The following is a 21,791-nucleotide window of genomic DNA, read 5'->3' as shown; positions in this document are numbered from 1 at the left end:
AGGGAGAATGAGTTCACTTTTGATGTGTTCATTTGAACCACCTGTGTGAAATGTGAATTGCTTGATATTTAGGTATGAAGCCAAGGATAGGGGTTTGGAATGTCAGCGTTGCTATAGGAATCACCATTTTGGACTTATCGCAGGCATACCTCGTTTTATTGTGCTGCCCTTTATTGTGCGTCACAGATACTGCAGTGTTTTACAGATCAAAGGTTTATGACAACTCTGTGTTAAGCAAGACTGTTGGCGACATTTTTCCAACAGCATGTGCTCAGTTTGTGTCTCTGTCTCACATTTTGGTAATTCTCAAATTATTTGAAACTTTAAAAAATTATTTTCTTTATCTCTTATGTGATCTGTGATCAGTGATCTTTGATTATTACAATTACAATTACTATTGTAATGGTTCTGGAGTGCCATGAACAATATCCATGTAAGACAACAAGTTTAATCGATAAATGTTGTTTGTGTTTCAGCTACTCTACCCACTGACTGTTTCTTGGTCTCTTTCCATCTCCTCAGGCCTCCCTGTTCCCCGAGATACAGCAATATTGAGATCAGGCCAGTTAATAACTCGACAATGGCTTCTAAGTGTTCAAGTGAAAAGAATAGCATGTCTCTCACTTTAAATCAAAAGCTAGAAATGATTAAGCATAGTGAGGAAAGTATGTCAAAAGCTGAGACAGGCCTTAAGCTAGGTCTCTTGCACCAAACAGTTAGCTAAGTTGTGAATGCAAAGGAAAAGTTCTTGAAAGAAATTAAAAGTGGGGGTCAGGGCCAAGATGTACAACTAGAAGCAGCAGCAATATGTGGCTCCCATCTAAAAGAACCATAACAGCATGTGAATCCTGCACTGGCAGCCGAGGTATCCAGGTTCTGTCATCAGAACTGACTAGGCAGCTGGCATGACACACAGAGAGGAAGGAAGAGCAGTGTGATGCCACGGCCCCCAGCCAAGGGAGGCAGTGAGTGAGCCTGCTACCCAGCCTGGGAAAACGTGCTTTTTCCATGGAACTCTGCAATTCATGGATCAGAAGATCTCACTTGTGAGCCCACACCACCGGGGCCTAGGGTCCCAACCACAGAACCCAGCAGATTTTCAACAGCCATTAAGCTAGAATCTGCTTAAGCCTGCGGAGCTCCCAGCAGGAGGGGCAACCAGCACCACAGCTGCGGCTGCCTGCTGTCTAAGCCCTTTGAGCTCCTTGCAGGAGGGGCTATGGCCAACAAGGGGACTGATAGCTGCCTAACACACTAAGCTCCCAGGCGAGGGAAGGGTGTCAGCCATCTCTATAGCTCCAGGCCATGTCTTTCCTCTGCTGGAGCCAGGGAGGCTGGACTGCTTTGTCCCAAGAAGTATCCCCCACAGCCCAACACACTGGCTGTGGCAGACTGCAGATAAAGCGCCTCTTCAGGCCGGACCTTGACACGTCCCTCCTCACTGGGCGGGGCCTCCCTGCAGGAACTCCAACAACTCCATCCAGGGGCTTAGGGACAGACTCTAATCTCCCTGGGCCTGAGCCTCTAGGGGGAGGGGTGGCCACAGTCTCCGTGGACTGTCAGACCTTAGCCTTCCCTCCTGGTAGTTCTGAGGAATCTGGGCAGCCCAGATCAGTGGGTTTCCCCACAGTGAAGCACACTCCCTCCACCAAGGGACAGTCAAAGTGCTTTGTTAAGTGGGTCCTGTTCCCTATGCTACCCAACTGGGTGAGACCCTCTAACGCAGTTTCTTCACAGTGTCTCCTGTATAGGGGTTGTCAGATACCCTATACAGGAGCATTTCTACTGGCATCAGGTTGGTGCCCCTTGAGGTCAGATATCACAGAGGAAGGAGCAGGCACCCATCTTTGCTGTTCTCCAGTCTCCTCGGGTGACATCTCCAGGCATGGGAGTGAATCAGATGAAGAGGGCCTGACGTGAACCCCTAGCAAACCGCAGCAGCCCTGCAGAAGAGGGACCTGACCATTGCAAGAAAAACAAACAAACAGAAAACAACAACAGCATCAACAACAAAAAATTCCCTACAAACCCAATCCAAGGGTCAGCAGCCTCAAGGATTGATACTAGACAAACTTATGAAGATAAGAAAGAATCAACAAAAAAAGGTTGAAAACCCAAAAGGCCAGAGTGCTTCTTCTCCTCCAAATGATTGCAGTGCCTCTCCAGCAAGGATGCAGAACTGGATGGAGGATAAGATGGATGAATTGACAGAAGTAGGCTTCAGAAGGTGGGTAATCACAAATACTGCGGAGCTAAAGGAGCATGTTCTAACCCAATACAAACAAGCTAAGAACCTTGATAAAATGTTACAGGAGCTGCTAACTAGAATAACAAGTTGAATGTAACTAGAATAACATGTAAATGACCTGATGGAGCTCAAAAACACAGCATGAGAACTTCATGAAAAATACGCAAGTATCAATAGCCAAATCAACCAAGCGGAAGAAAGGGTATTAGAGTTTGAAGACCATTTTGCTTAAATAAGGCATGCAGACAAGATTAGAAAAAAAGAATGAAAAGGAACAAACAGAACCTCTGAGAGATATGGGACTATGTAAAAAGACCGAACCTATGATGAGTGGAGTACCTGAAAAAGACAGGGAGAAAGGACCAAGTTGCAAAACATACTTCAGGATATTATCCAGGAGAACTTCCCCAACCTAGCAAGACAGGTCAACATGCAAATTCAGGAAATACAGAGAACACTCTACAATACTGCATGAGAAGATCAACCCGAAGACACATAATCATCAGATTCTCTAAGGTTGAAATGAAGAAAAAAATGTTAGAGGCAGCCAGAGAGAAAGGTAGGGTTGCCAACAGAGGGGAAGCACATCAGACTAACAGTGGACCTCTCAGCAGAAACCCTACAAGCCAGAAGAGAGTGGGGGCCAATATTCAACATTCTTAAATAAAAGAATTTTCAACCCAGAATTTCATGTTCAGCCAAACTAAGCTTCTTAAGTGAAGGAGAAATAAAATCCTTTCCAGACAAGCAAATGCTGAGAGATTTCATCACCATCAGGCCTGCCTTGCAAGAGCTCCTGAAGGTAGCACTGAATATGGAAAGGAAAAACTGGTACCAGTCACTGCAGAAAAACACCAAAATACAAAGACTGAAGACACTGTGAAGGAACTGCGTCAACTAGTGTGCAAAAATAACCAACTAGCATCATGATGACATAATCAAATTCACACATAACAATATTAACCTTAAATGTAAATGGAATAAATGCCCTAATTAAAAGACACAGATTGGCAAATTGGATAAAGAGTCAAGACTCACTGGTGTCCTGTATTCAGGAGACCCACCTGACGTGCAAAGACACACACAGGCTCAAAATAAAGTGATGGAAAATTTGCAAGCAAATGGAAAGAAAAAAAAAAAAAAAAGCAGGGGTTGCAATCCTAGTCTCTGACAAAACAGACTTTAAGCCAACAAAGATAAAAAAAAGACAAGAAGGGCATTACATAGTAGTAAAGGGACCGATTCAACAAGAAGAGCTGACTATCCTGAATATCTATGCACCCAACACAGGAGCGCCCAGATTCATGAAGCAAGTTCTTCGATGCCCACAAAGAGACTTAGATTCCCACACAGTAATAATGGGAGACTTTAACACTCTGCTGTCATATTAGACAGATCAACAAGACAGAAAATTAACAAGGATATTCAGGACTTGAATTCAGCTTGGGATCAAGTGGACCTAACAGTCATCTACAGAACTCTCCACCCCAAATCAACAGAATACACATTCTTCTAAGTGCCACATGGCACTTACTGTAAACTTGACCACATAACTGGAAGTAAAACACTCCTCAACAAATGTAAAAGAACCGAAATCATAACAAACAGTCTCACAGACCACAGTGCGATCCTGTTAGAACTCAGGATTAGGAAACTCACTCAAAACCACACAATTACATGGAAATTAAACAACCTGCTCCTGAATGACTCCTGGGTAAATAACAAAATTAAAGCAGAAATCAAGAAGTTCTTTGAAACCATTGAGAACAAATACACAATGTACCAGAAGCAGGGTTAAGAGGGAAATTTATAGCACTAAATGTCCACAAGAGAAAGCAGGAAAGATCTAAAATTGACATGCTAACATCACAATTAAACAGCCAGAGAGGCAAGTGGAAACTAATCAAAAAGCTAGCAGAAGACAAGAAACAACTAAGATCAGAGCAGAATTGAAGGAGACAGAGACATGACAAATCCTCAAAAAAAAAAAAAAACAAAAACAAAAACAAAAACAAAAAAACCCCCACAAAACAATAACAACAACAACAACAACAACAACAACAACAACAACAAAATCAATGAATCCAGGAGCTGGTTTTCTGAAAAAGTAACAAAATAGATTGACTGCTAGCTATCCTAATAAAGAAGAAAAGAGAGAAGACCCAAATAGAAGCAATAAATAATGGTAAAGGGGATATCACCATTGATCCCACAGAATTAAAAACTGCCATCAGAGAATACTATAAACACCTCTATGCAAATAAACTAGAAAATCTCGAAGACATGGATGAATTCCTGGGCACATAAACCCTCCCCAGACTAAATCAGGAAGAAATCCTGAATAGATTCAGAATCCCTGAATAGACCAATAACACGTTCTGAAATTGATGCAGTAATTAATAGTCTACCAACCAAAAACAAAACAAAACCAACCAACCAACCAAACAAAAAAACCTGGGACCAGATGGATTCATAGCCGAATTCTACCAGAGATATGAAGAGGAGCTGGTACCATTCCTTCTGAAACTATTGCAAACAATTGAAAAGGAAAGACTCCTCCCTAACCCATTTTATGAGGCCAGCATCATCCTGATACCAAAACCTGGCAGGCGCACAACAAAAAAAGAAAACTTCAGGTCAATATGCCTGATGAACATTGATGCAAAAATCCTCAATAAAATACTGGCAAACCCAATCCAGCAGTACATCAAAAAGCTTATATAGCACAATCAAGTTGGCTTCATCCCTGGGATGCAAGGCTGGTCCAATATACGCAAATCAATAAACGTAATCCATCACATAAACAGAACCAATGACAAAAACCACAGTCATCTCAATGGATGCAGAAAAGGCCTTCGACAAAATTCAACAGCCTTTCATGTTAAAAACTCTCAACAAACTAGGTATTGATGGAACATATCTCAAAATAATAAGAGCTATTTATGACAAAAACCCACACCCAATATCATACTGAATGGGCAAAAGCTGGAAACATTCCCTTTGAAAACCGGCACAAGACAAGGATGCCCTCTCTCACTACTCCTATTCAACATAATATTGGAATTTCTGGCCAAGGCAATCAGGCAAGAGAAAGAAATGTATTCAAGCAGGAAGAGAGGAAGTAAAATTGACTCTGATTGCAGACAACAGGGTTCTATATCTAGAAAACCCCATTGTCTCAGCCCCAAAACTCCTTAAGCTGATAAGCAACTTCAGCAAAGTCTCAGGATACAAAATCAATGTGCAAAATACACACGCATTCCTATACACCAATTATAGACAAGCGGAGAGCCAAATCATGAATGAACTCCCATTGACAATTGCTACAAAAAGAATAAAATACCTAGGAATACAGCTAACAAGGTATGCAAAGAACCTCTTCAGGGAGAACTACAAACCACTCACTGCTCGAGGAAATAAGAGAGGACACAAACAAATGAAAAAACATTCCATCTTTATGAATGGAAAAATACAATATTGTGAAAATGGCCATTTTGCCCAAAGTTAATTTATAGACTCAATGCTATTCCCATCAAACTACCATTGACATTCTTCACAGAATTAGAAAAAAACTACTAAAAAGGGCATGTATAGCTAAGACAATCCTAAACAAAAACAGCAAAGCTGGAAGCATCATACTACCTGACTTCAAACTAGACTGCAAGGCTATAGTAACCAAAACAGCATGGTACTGGTGCCAAAACAGACATATAGACCAATGGAACAGAACAGAGGCCTCAGACACCACATATCTACAACCGTCTCATCTTTGACAAACCTGACAAAAACAAGCTGGGGAAAGAATTCCCTATTTAATAAATGGTGCTGGGAAAACTGGTTATCCATATGCAGAGAACTGAAACTGGACCCCTTCCTTACACCTCATACAAAAATTAACTCAAGATAGATTAAAAACTTAAATGTAAAATCCAAAACCACAAAAACCCTAGAAGAAAACCTAGGCAATACCATTCAGGACATAGGCATGGGCAAAGACTTCCTGACGAAAATGCCAAAAGCAGTAACAACAAAAGTCAAAATTGACAAATGGGATCTAATTAAACTAAAAAACTCCTGCACAGCAAAAGAAACTCTCATCAGAGTGAAGAGGCAACCTACAGAATGGGAGAAAATTTTGCAATCTACCCATCTGACAAAGGTCTAATATCTAGAATCTACAGGGAACTTAAGTTTATGAGAAAAAGCCCCATCAAAAAGTGGGCATAGGATGTAACAGCATTTCTGAAAAGAAGACATTTATACAGCCAACAAACATATGAAAAAAAGCTCATCATAACTGGTCGTTTGAGAGAAGCAAATCAGAACCAAAATGACATACCATCTCACACCGGTCAGAATGGCGATTATTAAGAAGTCAAGAAACAATAGATTCTGGTGAGGCTATTGAGAAATAGAAATGCTTTTACACTGCTGGTGGGAATGAAAATTAGTTCAACTATTGTGGAACACAATGTGGTGATTCCTCAAGGGTCTAGAACCAGAAATACCATTTGACTCAGCAATGCCATTATTGGGTATATACCCAAAGGAATATAAATCATTCTACTATAAAGACACATGCACATGTATGTTTATTGCAGCACTATTTACAATAACAAAGACACGGAACCTACCCAAATGCCCATCAATGATAGACTGAATGAAGAAAATGTGGTACATATATACCATGGAATACTATCCAACCATAAAAAGGAATGAGATCATATCCTTTGCAGGGACATGGATGAAGCTGGGAGCCATCATTCTCAGCAAACTAACACAGGAACAGAAAACAAAACACCACATGTTCTCATTGATAAGTGGGAGTTGAATAGTGAGATAACATGGACAAAGGAAGGGGAACAACATAAACCAGGGCTAGTTGGGGGGTGGGGGCCAAGGGGAGGGAGAACATTAGGACAAATAGCTAATGCATGTGGGGCTTAAAAACTAGATGATGGGCTGATAGGTGCAGCAAACCACCATGGCACATATATACCTATGTAACAAACCTACACATTCTACACTTGTATCCTGGAACTTAAAGTAAAAGTAAATAAATAAATAAAAATAAATTAAAAGTGCTATTCCAGTGAGCAAATGAGTGATAAGTAAGCAAAACAGCCTTCTTGCTGATATGGAGAAAATGTTAGTGGTCAGAGTGGAAGATCAGAGCAGCCATAACATTCCCTTAACCAAAGCCAGATCCAGAGCAAGGCCTCACTCTTTCAATTCTGTGAAGGCTGAGAGAGGCGAGGAAGCTTCAGAAGAATAGTTGGAAGATAGCAGAGGTTGGTTTATGTAGTTAAGAAAAGAAGCTATCTTCATAACATAAGCAAGTGCTGATGCAGAAGCTGTAGCAAGTTGTCTAGAAGATCTAGCTAAGATAATTTATGAAGGTGGCTACATGGAACAACAGATTTTTAATGTAGATGAAGCAACTTTCTACTGGACAAAGATGCCATCTAGAACTTCGATAGTGAGAGAGAAGTCAATACCTGGTTTCAATGGACAGGCTGAATTTCTTGTTATGGGATAATGCAGTTAGTGACTTAAGTTGGAAGGCAATGCTTATTTACCGTGACAAAAATCCTAGGGCCCTTAAGAAATATGCTAAATCTACTCTACTTATGCTCTATAAATGGAACAAAAAGTCTGATGGCACCACATCTGTTTACAGTATGGTTTACTGAACTTTTAAGCCCATCTTTGAAACTTACTGCTCAGAATTTTTTTTTTTTTCAAGTATTACTGCTCATGGGCAATGCATGTAGCCACCCAAGAGCTCTGATGGGGATGTACAAGGAGATTACTGTTGTTTTTGTGCCTTCCAATACAATATTTATTCTGCAACCCACGGAGTAAGGAGTAATTTCAACTTTTAAGTATTGTGATTTTAGAAATACTTTTCATACAGCTGCCATAGATAGTGATTTCTTTGATGGATCTAGGCAAAGTGAACTGAAAATCTTCTGGAAAGGATTTACCATCTAGATGGCACTCACAACATTCATGACTCAATAGATGAGGTCAAAATACCAACATTAATAAGGATTTGGAAGACATTGATTCCAACTCTCATGGATGACTTGGAGGGGCTCAAGACTTCATTAGAAGAAGTAACCACAGATGTAGTGGAAATAGCAAGAGAATTAGACTTAGAAGTACAGCCTGAAGATGAGACTAAATTGCTACAATCTCATAATAATACTTGAATGAAGAAGGAATTTCTTCTTATGAATGAACAAAGAAAGTTGTTTCTTCAAATGGAATCTACTTCTGGTAAAGATGCTGGGAACACTATTGAAATGACAGTAAAGGATTTAGAATATTACACAAACTCAGTTGATAAAGAAGTGACAGGATTTGAGAGGATTGACTCCAATTTTAAGAGAAGTTTTAGATAAAATGTTATCAATAGCATTATATATTACAGGGAAATCTTTTGTGAAAGAAAAAAATCAATTGATGGGGCCAAATTCGTTGTTGTCCTATTTTTATGAAACTGCCACCGTTCCCTCAGTCATCAGCAGCCATCATTCTGATTAGTCAGCAGCCATCAACTGGGAGGCAAGACCCTCCAGAAGCAGAAAGATGATGACTTGCTGAAGGCTCAGAGTATTGTTAGCATTTTTTAGCAATGAAGTATTTTAAAATTAAGGTATATACCTTTTTTAGATGTGATGTTATTGCACTTTTAATAGACTACAGTATAATGTAAACATAACTTTTATATGCACTAGGAAACAAAAAAATATGTGATTTGCTTTACTGGGATATTTGCTTCATTGAGCTTTTATGTGGTCTGGAACCAAACCTGTAATATATCAGAGGTATGCCTACAATTGAAACCATGAGAGTGGCTGAGATTATTCTGGGAGAGTCTGTAGAGCAAGAAGAGCAGTGAGTCATTTCTAAATGCAATGAGAGGTATTTAGAGTAATAGTCTCTCTGTTTTACCGATCAGGAAATTGAGGCCCGGCACCAGAGAGATTTTGGGATTTTCCTATATTGTTAAGGAGGGGAAACTGGAACTTGAAACTAGGTCTCCTGATTCCACTATTCCTTCTATAATATTGATCTCAAAATAACAATCCTAATTTAGGAGAAACTTGCAGGCAATTTGCTTTAGAATGCCCCTGGAGAATAATCCAATTATTGGTATGATATGTCTTTTTTGTCTGAATTCTGTAGAAACAAATTTATCAATTATTTTATCCACATGTTTACATTGTTCTAGGATGAGAATTACTATAAATACATCACATAAAAAATTCTTTGATTCTAAGTCCATGGCAGGTTTATGTAAAACTCTGCAAATCTATAACTTTTATACCTTTATAAAATGATTGGCAGATCAAGTCTGTTATTTGTGCCCATTAAGAAAGAGCATAGGAACTTTTGTGCATATAAGCAGACTGAATGTCAGGGTGTTGCTATAGTCACAAAACAAACTTGGTATCATTAGTACTTGTTTTAATCACTTGTCTAACCATAGAGAATAGTAACATGGATTCTACCATGTTAGGGCAGTAGTGGTCTCTATGAAATAAGTTTTATTTACTCCTTAATAACTGTTGTTAACTCAGTCGTTTTTATGTCCTTGTTTTCCTTAGAAACTGACTTATGCAAAGGAAACTGTAAGCAGGTGAGTGTCTCTTTTTCCCAAAATTCATGTTTGGCAACACAGATGTGTCATAACCTAATTCAAGACTCACCCCAAATTTAATGGTGCCTTTCTATTTTCTTGCCAGTTTGCAATGACCAGGCCTGTGGATAAGTCCCAAATATTTTTCCTCATTCCCAAGCCACCTTTATTTCCAGACCGTCACCACAGCCACTGTGCGCATTTGCTGTCTGACCTTATTATGAGGCAAACTTGCTCCTCTCTTAGATGAGAAAACAGATTTATGGCTTATATGGAATGACCTATTATTGTCGAGGTTTAAAGGCTAATGATGAAATTGTTCTGAAATGGTACACCACAGTGGAGGATAGTTTATTAAATGATGGGTGGTGCTATGGATCAATTTATTGACTATTGATGATTATGTTCTTGAAACTTAGCAGTAGCACAACCTTGATGAATCTATCAATATTTTGATTCCTGACTCTGTTCACCATGGGCTTGGGGCTAAGGTAATTTCTGGCTTCTGGGAAGTATCAGTACAAAGAAGATCACAGGAGGTAAGGGATTTTGAGCCTGTAGGGGCTAAAGCTTTCCAATTCTATTCATCATCAGAGTATCTAAATTGTAATAGCATGTGGGGTTATGTAGGAAAGTACCACTAGAGCATGCAATCCAGGTCACAGTCCAGAATTTTGCCTCAAATTAGAGGGAAGGACAGATTGAAAAACCAAGTAGGTGAGTCAGTGTCCAGAGATCCAACCTGGGCATCAGAGTCAGGGCAAAACCATAAATGGAATATATATGTGGGTGGTAGTGGGGTGTATCCAGGTTTCAAATCAAACACAAGTAAATAGGAAAGAAGTAGGACTCTGTGTGGTCTTATTGATACAGCCAATGGCACTGAGTCTATACCAGGGTGTGGGATGATTGAGCATTTACTTAAATATGGGATCATGTGGTCTCTTGGGTGTGGTTTATTCTGTTTTAATTTTTATATTTATTTATTTAGAGACAGGGTCTTGATCTGTCACCTAGGCTGGAGTGCAGTGGCATGATCACAGCTCACTGCAGCTTCGAGCTCCCAGGCTTAAGTGATCCTCCACTTCTGCTGCCCAAATAGTTGGGACTACAGGCACAAACCATCATTCCCAGCTAATTTTTTTGTATTTTTTGTAGAGAGAGGGTTTTGCTATGTTGCCCAGGCTGGTTTTGATCTCCTGGGCTCAAGCAATTGGCCTGCCTCAGCCTCCCAAAGTGTTGGGATTGACTGCAGGCATGAGCCACTATGCCTGGCTGTGTGTGGTTTCTTCACCACAGAGAGGCAGAGCTCAGAGATTCCTTGTGATTGCCACTGCAACAGACAGTGGATCAGTAAATCTATAGTTGTAATGATAGAACTAGAAGGAACCTTAGAGGTCGCTTCATCCAACTTTCACAGTCTATTGGCTTGATTAACTTCTCTAAGCTCTCTTTAAGTTCATTGTGCCCGAAGCTATATCAATCATTTACTCATAAATCTGTTTCTTTCTAGGTTCCTCTTATCAGTGAATGAATGGCATTATCATCCATCTAGTTGCCCATATTCTTTTCTCTTGCTTTCTCCCTTCTCTTCTCCTATTTTCTAATTATCTCTTGATTCCATCCATTTCTCTCTGACCCCACAGTCCCTACACTAATTCATATAATCAACACTTATTTCCTGGTACAGAGGCTTGCCAAGAGGTCTCTCTGCTTCCCTCTGAGCCCTCCTCTCCACCCTGGCCAGAAATCTTCAAAAGAATAAATTTGATCGTGTGCCTCTCCTCTGTAAGACAATTTAATAGTTCCTCGTTGCTTTTAAGATCAAAATTAACATGACCTGCAAGGCTCTTCACAGTTAGGCCTGTGCCCAGCCTCATCTGTCTCAGCTTCCTTCTCAAACTCTATGGTTTAGCCACAGTTTTTCAGAGTACTCTTGAGCCATTATGTTTCCATATTTGTTGCCTGACTAACATTATCAAACCTGTAGTAGCATTTTAACATTTATTGATTGCTTACAGTATACTAGATACTTAACATATATTAATTTATTTAATCCTCTGAGTTTAACCCTCTGAATTATGTACTTTTACTATCTTTAATCCTCTGAGTTTAACCCTCTGAATTATGTACTTTTACTATCTTTATTTGATAGATGAAGAAACAGTATTAGAGTTTAAATAACTCAAGGTAATCCAGCTTATTTGATTCTTAAGCATCTGATTTTTAACCTCTATTAATACTGCCTTTTACTGTGTAAAATATGTTACCTCACTTAATTATTATAACAACAACAACCAAAAACCTAAGTTAGTAATACTCTTACAGGAATCCAAAATATGAATAAAATCAGTAATGCACACAAATCAGTAACTGCACAAAATACCTAAAGCCTGACTCTTCTTGAAAAATCTACTATGTAGCCTTTAGCAAGTTTCTGCCGGATCCTAATGAATGAATAAAAAACGGATCTTACTCATTTTTGTAACCCTAATAGGTAACAATCTTGAGGAAATGAACTGTGTTTTAGGATTTGTTGTAAGCTCTACATTAACTAGCACCAAATGTGTATGTAGTATAATCTTAATATGTACAGTTTGTATTGCTTTGGTTGACTTTGTTTAATCAGACCAATATCAAAACATGCTTGTGTTCATAGTGTACATATGTGCACACACACCCATACATAGAGAGAGGGAAGAGAAATCAATTCCAAAGGATGATTTTAAAAAAATTTAGCTTTTATTTTAGATATAAAGGATACATGTGTACGATTGTTACATGGGTATATTGGACCGAGGTAGTAAGCAGAGTACCCAATATGTAGTTTTTCAACCCACACCCACCTGCCCTCTAGTAGTGCACAGTGTCTATTATTCCCATGTTTATATCCATATATGCTCAGTGTTTACCTCTCCCTTATAAGTGAGAACATACAGTATTTGGCTTTCTGTTCCTACATTAATTCACTTAGGATTATGGCCTCCAATTCCATCCAAGTTGCTGCAAAGGACATGAGTTCATTCTTTTTCCTGGTTGCATAGTATTCCATGGTATATATGTACCATATTTCCTTTATCCAATCCACCATCGATGGCCACCTCGATTGATTCCATGTTTTTGCTGTTATGAATAGGTAGTGATGAACATGTGAGTGCATGTGTCTTTTTGATATAATGATATGGGATTGCTGGTTTGAATGGTAGCTGTGTTTTAAGTTCTTTGAGAAATCTCCAAACTGCTTTTCACAGTGGCTGAACTAATTTACATTCCTACTAATAGTATATAAGCATTTCTTTTTCTCTGCAACCTCATCAACATCTGTTATTTTCTGATTTTTTAGTAGCCATTCTGACTGGTGTGAGATGGTATTTCATTGTAGTTTTGATTTGCATTTCCCTGAGTATTACTGATGCTGAGTATTTTTTCATATATTGACCTCATATATGTCTTCTTTTGAGAAGTGTCTGTTCATGTCCTTTGCCTACTTTTTAATGGGGTTATTTGTTTTTTGCTTTTTGAATTGTTTAAATTCCCTATAGATTCTGGATATTAGACTTTTGTCAGATGCCTAGTTTGTGAATATTTTCTCCCATTCTGTAGGTTATCTGTTTAGTATGTTGATAGTTTCTTTTGCTGTGCAAAAGCGCTTTAGTTTAATGAAGTCCCACTTGTAATTTTTGTTTTTGTTGCAATTGCTTTTGGGGGCTTGGTCATAAATTCTTTGCCAAGGCCAATGTTGAAAAGAATATTTTCTAAGTTTTCTTCTAGAATTTTTTTAGTTTGAGGTCTTACATTTAATTATTTAATCAATTTTTAGTTAATTTTGGTATATGATAAAAGGTAGGGTTCTAGTTTTTTTCTTCTACATATGGCTAGCCAGTTATCCCAGCAGCATTTATTGAATGGGGAGTCCTTTCTCCATTGTTCATTTTTGTCAGCCTTGTTGAAGATCAGATGGTTGTAGATGTGCAGCTTTGTTTCTGAGTTTTCTATCCTGTTCCATTGGTCTATGTGTCTGTTTTTGTGCCACTACCATGCTATTTTGGTTACTGTAGCCTTATAGTTTAGTTGGAAGTTGGATAGTGTGATGCCTCTGGCTTTGTTCTTTTTGCTTAGGATTACTTTGGCTATTCAGGCTCTTTTTTGATTCCACATGAATTTTAAAGTAGCTTTTTTCTAATTCTGTGAAGAATGACATTGCTAGTTTGATAGGAATAGTATTGAATCTGTAAATTGCTTTGGGCAGTATGGCCATTTTAATGACATTGATTCTTCCAATCCATGAGCATGAGACTTTATTGATTGATTCAGCTTTGGGTGTGGCCAAGATGGCCACACTGTAAATTTTGCAAAGGCTATGTTTCCATGTTAATTAGTCATGGATACATGCTAAGTACATTTTGTTTCAATAGATTCTGTGTTACTGTACCCTGACAGTAACACAATATTCCTGAAAACCTAACTTCAGACCTTACTGGATTTCATCATTCAAAGAGAAAAATGTTTATCTCTGCTTTTTTCCTGGTAAGAGATGTATTTCTTGCATAATGTATTAACTAATAAATACCTGATCACAGTGCACCTCATTCACAACTACTAGGAGGTGATTAGAGAAGGAGGGGGAATGAATGAAAGTCTGTTAATTGGTTAAAGCAGAATGGGTTTTCTCTGGAGCTGCCCCAAATTTATCATCTCATTCATTTCCTTGGATTCTCCTGCCTGCTGATTCAAACTGTCCCATCTTTCTGTGCATCAGCTGGAAACAAACACCTTCTTTCTCTCCTTCACCATCCCAACTCCCAAGAGTAATTTTTACAAAGAAAGATAGAATGATTCTGCCCGTGTGAAGAGAAAGTCTTTCATCATAAGAACTAGCCAATAATGCAGCACATATCATCAGATTAATGCAATGCACGTACAGTGTGAGTATATATATCTACAAATGTTGAGGCAGTACAATTTCCAAGCATTCAAAGTACTGATATGCACTTGCATGTTAAAACATCATAAAGATGCCAAAGAATAGAGAGATGACACTTTTTCTTCATTATCTTGTCATAGAGTTAGGCTGGTAGACTTCATGGTAGACCACTATAAGAGGTAGACCATAATTTAGTTTTCTGGATTGGATATTGAAGCATGCCATTTCACTCTAAATCTGGGCCTAATAACTAAAAATACTAATATATCAGCAGTTACTTAGAATATTGTGAAAAGCTTCTTACTCACAAGAATGGACAATGATGTTTGCCCTTTTAAATGGTTTAGAATAACCATACTCAATAATCACCTAATTAGAGTCATTTTAAATAAAATTAAAAATATTAGCTAATACTAATGTAGAAGTTATAGGCCAGACATTGTTCTAGGTACTTTATTACTTGTATTAATTTACTTAATCCTCTAAACAATATAATGAGGTAGGTGTTGATATTATCTGTCTCTTAAAGAGAAGGAAATTAAGGCATAGAGAGTTTAAGGGACTTGTCCAAGGTCATAAAGCCAGTGTTCAACCCCTATGCTGTAATGCATATATATTTAAATTATTAGAATATTTTACATCATTCAGAGATTTAAAAAATTGGTTTTCTTTGTTGTGCATATGTGTGCGTGAATGAGAAAGACAAACATGAAGAATGAAAAAAGTATTTAAATGGTTGCTATAATTTACATACTAAAAGCCCAGACTTCATCACTACACCATGTATCCATGTTACAAAATGGCACTTGTACCCCCTAAATCTATCAAAATTTGTAAAAATTTAAAATTAAAAATGATATTATGAGCTTTTGTATAGATCTTTGTACCAATTTCAAAATCTTGTCTGCTGAAATTCAAAGGAGCTAACTTCAAATGAATATTTAGAAAGCAGCTACTTTATATTAGACAGACTTCTCCATGATAATGTTTCTTAAACCATCAGTTGTCAGCATATTGAATATGTACCATGTGGCCTGGCTGTGAGTCCATGCAAAGAGGCAGTATATGAGAGAGACAGAGCTGTAGACAGGAGAGAAATTGAAATTTTAGTGTTTGTCTTATCAACAACTTGTGCTAAATCTTGGTCGTTTCACTTTATAGAAAAATGTCTGTTTCTCAGGCTTTAGGAAAGCATCAAATGATCATGAATAGGATTCCTAGAAGAGCAGGAAGTCTACATCTTTCTGTGTCTGTAGGACATTCAGTGAGAGCAGGGGCAGAACATACTGATCCCTGTGTGTGTTTCTGTCAGGGATATGGCCTAGTGTGGGGTTATCCTTTTGGTGCACACTGGCAGTACTCTTGCAGCAAAGATGGACCAGTAGAGGGATGGTGGTGATACTCCCTGACCTCTTATGAAATGACATATCCTCAACCCTACCATCATCCCTTACACATTGGCGTTTATAGACATATAGAGTTTTACATTTTAACAAGATTTTTTACATTTAATTGTCACAATTACCCTATGAAATTTTTATAGAGTGAAATTCTTCGACGTTCACACAACTTAATGAGACTTGTTTACAATTCCAGTCATTAAGTGACAGAAAAATGGAACTATCAAATTAGTTAACAGTCTCTGGGACATTCTAGCAATGTCAGCAAAAGGAAAATTAACTAATTTGATTGTTGTGGTTTATTAGAAAGCAAGAATTCAGTAATGGGTTTTTTTTACAGTTTTATTTCTTTGAAAAAAGGTTAAATTATGAAATATCTCAGACATAGAGACAAACATTAAGCCATCTCTGACTCTGGCCCTCTCAAACTTGTGCTCCAGGAGATAATGGTAACTACAGTAAGCAGATGGCATTGGAAGTGCATTGAAATCCTGTGTGCACAGCTAGGACAAGGAATATCACTTCTTTTAGAAAGTGCTAGACACAGATTTTGAGTCTGTCCTAAATATACATGAATTTGTTTAATGCCTACCCAAGATATTTATGCATTCTCCTTTTGCCATTCAAATAATTTCGGTGTATTTTTGTTGTTTATATTGATAAATAGATCTTGATTTAGTTTCTTGAATATTAGAATTTGTTTACCTATAAAAATATTGATTCACTGGATTCATTAAAACAATGAGTCTCTTTTAATGGAAAGTTCTCTACTCTCTGGGAAGGTTTACTAAGAATAGCACTGGACTGGGAGTCAAGAGACCTTTTCTTTTTGCTTTTACCTGGCTACTTTGATTTTGGATAAATGACTCAAACAATCTGATGCAATGTTTTTTATCTATGAACTGAGAAGATAGAAGACAACTCATATTTATGATGCCATTTCTACGTGAATGTCAAGTAGACATTTCAAACTCAACACATCCACAACTGAATTCCTGGTTCTCCCATGCCCCCAACCCAATTAACTCTGCTTTTCTATTGGTGGCAACTTTATCATGTCTGTCATTACAGACTAAAACTTTGTGATCATGCTTTATATTTCCGTTTCTTCCACACCTCACATCCAGTCCATCAAGAAATTCTGTTGCCTGTAGATTCAAAATATATCTCGAATCTGATCACTTTTCACCATCTTCACTGCCACCACCCTAGTCTGAGCCACCAGCATCTTTTATTTTTATATAGCTTCTTAACATGTCTAACCCTTTCCCAACTACAGTACATTTTCAACACAGCAGCCAGAGTGATTTTTTATTTTTCTTATTAGTCTATATATTTATCAGCTAAGGGGATTTTAACAGTTACTTAGAACAGTGTTTATCAAACTTTTCTCCCAAAGTCCTCAATGGCAGAAAATATGGGCAGTATAGCTCAGAGTTTTTTTTGGTTTGTTTTTGCAAATCCAAACTTCCTTTTCTTTTCTTAAGACTTCATGCACTCTTTTGTATTTTGCTATGTAGTGTATCAGTATGTATTTTATATGAATTGATTTATTTCCTCAAATATCACAAAAATGGAAGCTTTAGAAATGGAGCCAAGTCTACTCTATGGCTTCTGGCAATCTACTGTATACTCTGCATGTGTGTACCATGTTGGAAAGAGTCTTAGAACAAACAGACTTACGGAGTTTATTCAAAAACTTTCAATGAAAACAAAACACCTTCATCATATAGTTATTCTACTATAAAATGATATATTAGTTCCTAAAAATCATTGAAAATCATGTGATAAAAACTACAGGGGCAATGGGAATAATCAAGTTAGGGGCACAATACCCAGAAACTTTGTCAACAATACAGTTTTTTTTTTTTTTTTTAAAGGAACCTAGTGGTTGGCACGGTGGCTCATGCCTGTAATCCCAGCACTTTGGAAAGCTGAGGCAGGCAGATTACTTGAGATCAGGAGTTCAAGACCAGCCTGGCCAACATGGTGAAACCCCATCTCTATAAAAATACAAAAAAAATTAGTCAGGCATAGTGGCATGCACCTGTAATCCTGGCTGCTCGGGAGGCTAAGGCAGGAGAATAGCTTGAACCCGAGAGGCGGAGGTTGCAGTGAGCCAAGATTGCGCCACTGCACTCCAGCCTGGGCAACAACAGAGTGAGACTCCATCTCAGAAACAAACAAAAAAGGAACCTAATAAAAATGGTGGCACAGTTTACATGTCCCATGTGGTTAAGAAATACATAAATACCATAATAAATATGTCACTTAACCTTGATGAATTTCTGACATTTGTTCGTAAAATTGGACATTGGAAAGATTGTAGCTTATAAATTATTGTAAAGCGATGGAAGGAGAATTATCTGAAGAAGAACGGAAAGTTATAACACCATATGATGGTGGGTGTAGTTCATAACTCACGGGTGAACTGAGGTAGCTGGAAGATGTCTGAAGTGTCGGGCATGAGAGTGCTTGGTGTATTCCTATGTGGCCTCTTTCCATCTGGGTGCAGTTTTGTTTATTCTTCTAGCATTTCTCACAATGAAATTGAGTATAGGTAAAGGAGAAATCTGCATTATACTCAACTGTTTCTTCATATATTAATCATGTTGAAACAAATTCACAAATAAATAGCATAGCAGAGCTGACTGTATGTATCATGTATCTCTACTGATAAGTCACTGCCTGTACTAGGTCTAATAGAGGACACAAGATATTCACTATTCTTAGAAAATAAGGCATATAAAGAAATAACAATACATATGAACAAAAATATAAGTGAATTTTGAAAATTAAAAAATGTGTATTCTGCCTGAAACTAGGGCAGACCAGGTTGAAGTGGGGTGGAGACTTCTGACTGTGGGAGATGCTGAAGGGGGTGACATGGGGCTAGCTCACACTGGGAGTGATACCATAGGAGTGGCCTAAGAATTTACTCAGTCTATCTTTCTCCAATTGAATGTTACCGCTATCCATTAAAATCCTTATTTGCCCATGATTTCCATGGACCACAAAACCAAATATATATATTTTTTCAACAAATATTTTATTCTCTTTGGGATGACATATGTCACTACTCTATTAACTCCTGTTTCCACTATTCAAATTTATTTTTATAATTTTTTGAGATTATTTTTGTATTCTCTGTGTAAAGAGATTCTTGTATTTGTTTTCTACTGCTGCTTTAACTAATTAGTCTAACCTTGGCAACTTAAAACAACGTAGATTTATTATCTTATAGTTCTGTAGTTCAGAAGCCTCTTCTGGGTCTCAAAGTATTAGCAGGGCTGTGTTCCTTTTTAGAAGCTGTAGGGGAGAATCTGTTTTCTTGCTTTTTCTAGCTTCTACAGACCACCCACATTTCTTGGCTCATGGCCCCCTTCCATCTTCAAAGCCAGCAATGGCCAGTGGAGTCTCTCTCACATTCCATCACTCTGACTTTCTTCTGTCTCCCTCTTCCACATGAAAGGGTTCCTGGGATTACATGGAGCCTACTGGATAACCCGGGATACACTGCCTATTTTAAGATCTGCCGATTAGCAAGCTTAATTCTACTTGCAACCTTAATTCCCCTCTCTGGGGATTAAGATATGGACCTCTTTGGGAGGCTAGTATTTTGCCAATCACAGTTCTCTGTAATTTAAATTGCAGACCTCTATGCAAACTCTAATACATCTGCTAATGTGTATCTTGCACCAAATACTCTGCTATATCCTATTTTAAATGTCTCTGCTATCAGCTGCCAACTCTTAAAAAGAAAATTTTCTGCCTGTATTTAGGACCTTACATTCTGTCTTTCCTCTTAGAAACCTCTGCCTGTCATTGTTTCTCTCTTTCTTCTGAGTCTCCAACTTCCTTCTTTACTGACTCTTTCCCATTAGTATTTAAACATGCTCAAGTCCCTCTCATGTTATATATATTTTTAAAAGCCTGCATTTATCTCCATTATAGCCAGACATCTTGAAAGAATGTCCACTTAGCTCCAGTCACTGCTTAAACTCCTGCCATCTGGTTTTACGGTTACATCCCCAATAACCAGTACAAGGCTCAGCCTAGGATATGTGCTTACTAAATATTTGTTAAATTAATAACAGAATTTCTGCCTAATCACCCAAGTCTATTATCAGGTCTCTGGTGATACTCTCAGCAAAACGACTGCTCTTTGGGATTGTGTGTGTGTCTCAATTAATTTACATTTGTAGTTGAGAATTGTAGTTGAGAATACCCATCATGAATCACAAAGCCAAATATGTACATATATATATATATATATATTTTTTTTTTTTTTTTAAATTTTTTTTTGCAACAGAGTCTTGCTCTGTCACCCAGGCTGGAGTGCAGTGGTCTGATCTCGGCCCACTGCAACCTCCGCCTCCTAGGTTCAAGTGATTCTCCTGCCTCAGCCTCCTGAGTAGCTGGGATTACAGGCATGTGCTACCATGCCTGGCTAATTTTTGTATGTTTTTTAGTAGAGATGGGGTTTCACCATGTTGGCCAGGCTGGTCTTGAACTCCTGACTTCAGGTGATCCGCCCACCTTGGCCTCCCAAAGTGCTGAGATTACAGGTGTGAGCCACTGCACCCAGCCTATATATTTTTTTTTCAGCAAATGTTTTATTCTGTTTTGGATGACATATGTCACTATCCCATTAACCCCTGTTTTATATTTGTTTAGCATTTCATACTTTTTATGATGCTTCTGCATATAATATTTTATTTAGTTTTTGTCAACACCTTCATGAAATAGGAAGACATGGAGGTGTTCTTGTTTTAAAGGTTAGGTTCTTGAGGCCCAGAGCAACTAAGGTATTTCCCTAAATCATACACAAAGTTAATGATACATCTAGGACTAGCACTCAGGTTTCTTAACTCCTTTCTTTGAATTCTTTTGCTGTCACATGTGATTATAGTAACATATTCAAGAGCAAAGCAAAGTATAGAAGGTCATCAAGGGGAGTAGGAACCCGCATATGAACCTGTGCTTGGCTTGTTTTACAATGTCTTTAAATGTATGTTCTATGTGGCTGTGAGCATCTTTTGACACAATCCCACCTGAATTCCATTGACATGATTAGGTAGTAGTGGTGAAGAATGAATAACGTGCTGGATGAACTGAGGAAAGGAGATAGTAAGGGGTCGTATGTTGTTAGTATTAAGCTAAAGATCTTAGCTGAACAGCTTCAACTTTGTGATTTGACTTAGAAACGAAGTAGTATTTCTCTTTCCAAACTCAAGACACCTCTGTGTTCCATTGCTGTTGTGAGTGACATTTTAAAGGATCTCTGCAGGAGGAATACTTAATGAAAACATGTAAAATGTTTCTTGTTGTTAAGTGTTCTTTACTGTCTCTTGAAAAGATAGTGGGTGGGTGAGGGATTAAGAGTTGGAGTATAGGCAAGTGATTTAAATTACTGAGAGATTCCTACTTATCACTATTAAAATAATGTTATTTTGAATTTAGCAAGGTGAAATCTAGTTCAACTGAAGTAATCAAACTTCTCCATTCTGAATGCTTGCTTAGTTAGAGAATTAGCTTAAATTAGATTTGATGTCGGGGACAATTTAACTC

The 21,791-nt window shown here is 38.0% G+C and overlaps 1 protein-coding gene across 1 annotated transcript in view; it reads left to right on the top strand.

Moving 5' to 3' along the window:
• The window catches only part of IMPG2 (interphotoreceptor matrix proteoglycan 2), a 99,496-nt gene that overhangs the window by 19,555 nt on the left and 58,150 nt on the right, over positions 1 to 21,791 (top strand). The window contains exon 4 of the mRNA XM_010373158.2: positions 9,865 to 9,896. Coding sequence (XP_010371460.1) covers positions 9,865 to 9,896 — 32 coding nt within the window. The remainder of the gene's footprint in view (positions 1 to 9,864; positions 9,897 to 21,791) is intronic.

This window comes from Rhinopithecus roxellana, chromosome 1, assembly GCF_007565055.1.
Source record: "Rhinopithecus roxellana isolate Shanxi Qingling chromosome 1, ASM756505v1, whole genome shotgun sequence".
In the NCBI taxonomy this organism is placed as follows: Eukaryota; Metazoa; Chordata; class Mammalia; order Primates; family Cercopithecidae; genus Rhinopithecus; species Rhinopithecus roxellana.
The sequence above is the reverse complement of the archived record's forward strand: the minus strand, read 5'-3'. Positions and strand labels throughout refer to the sequence as shown.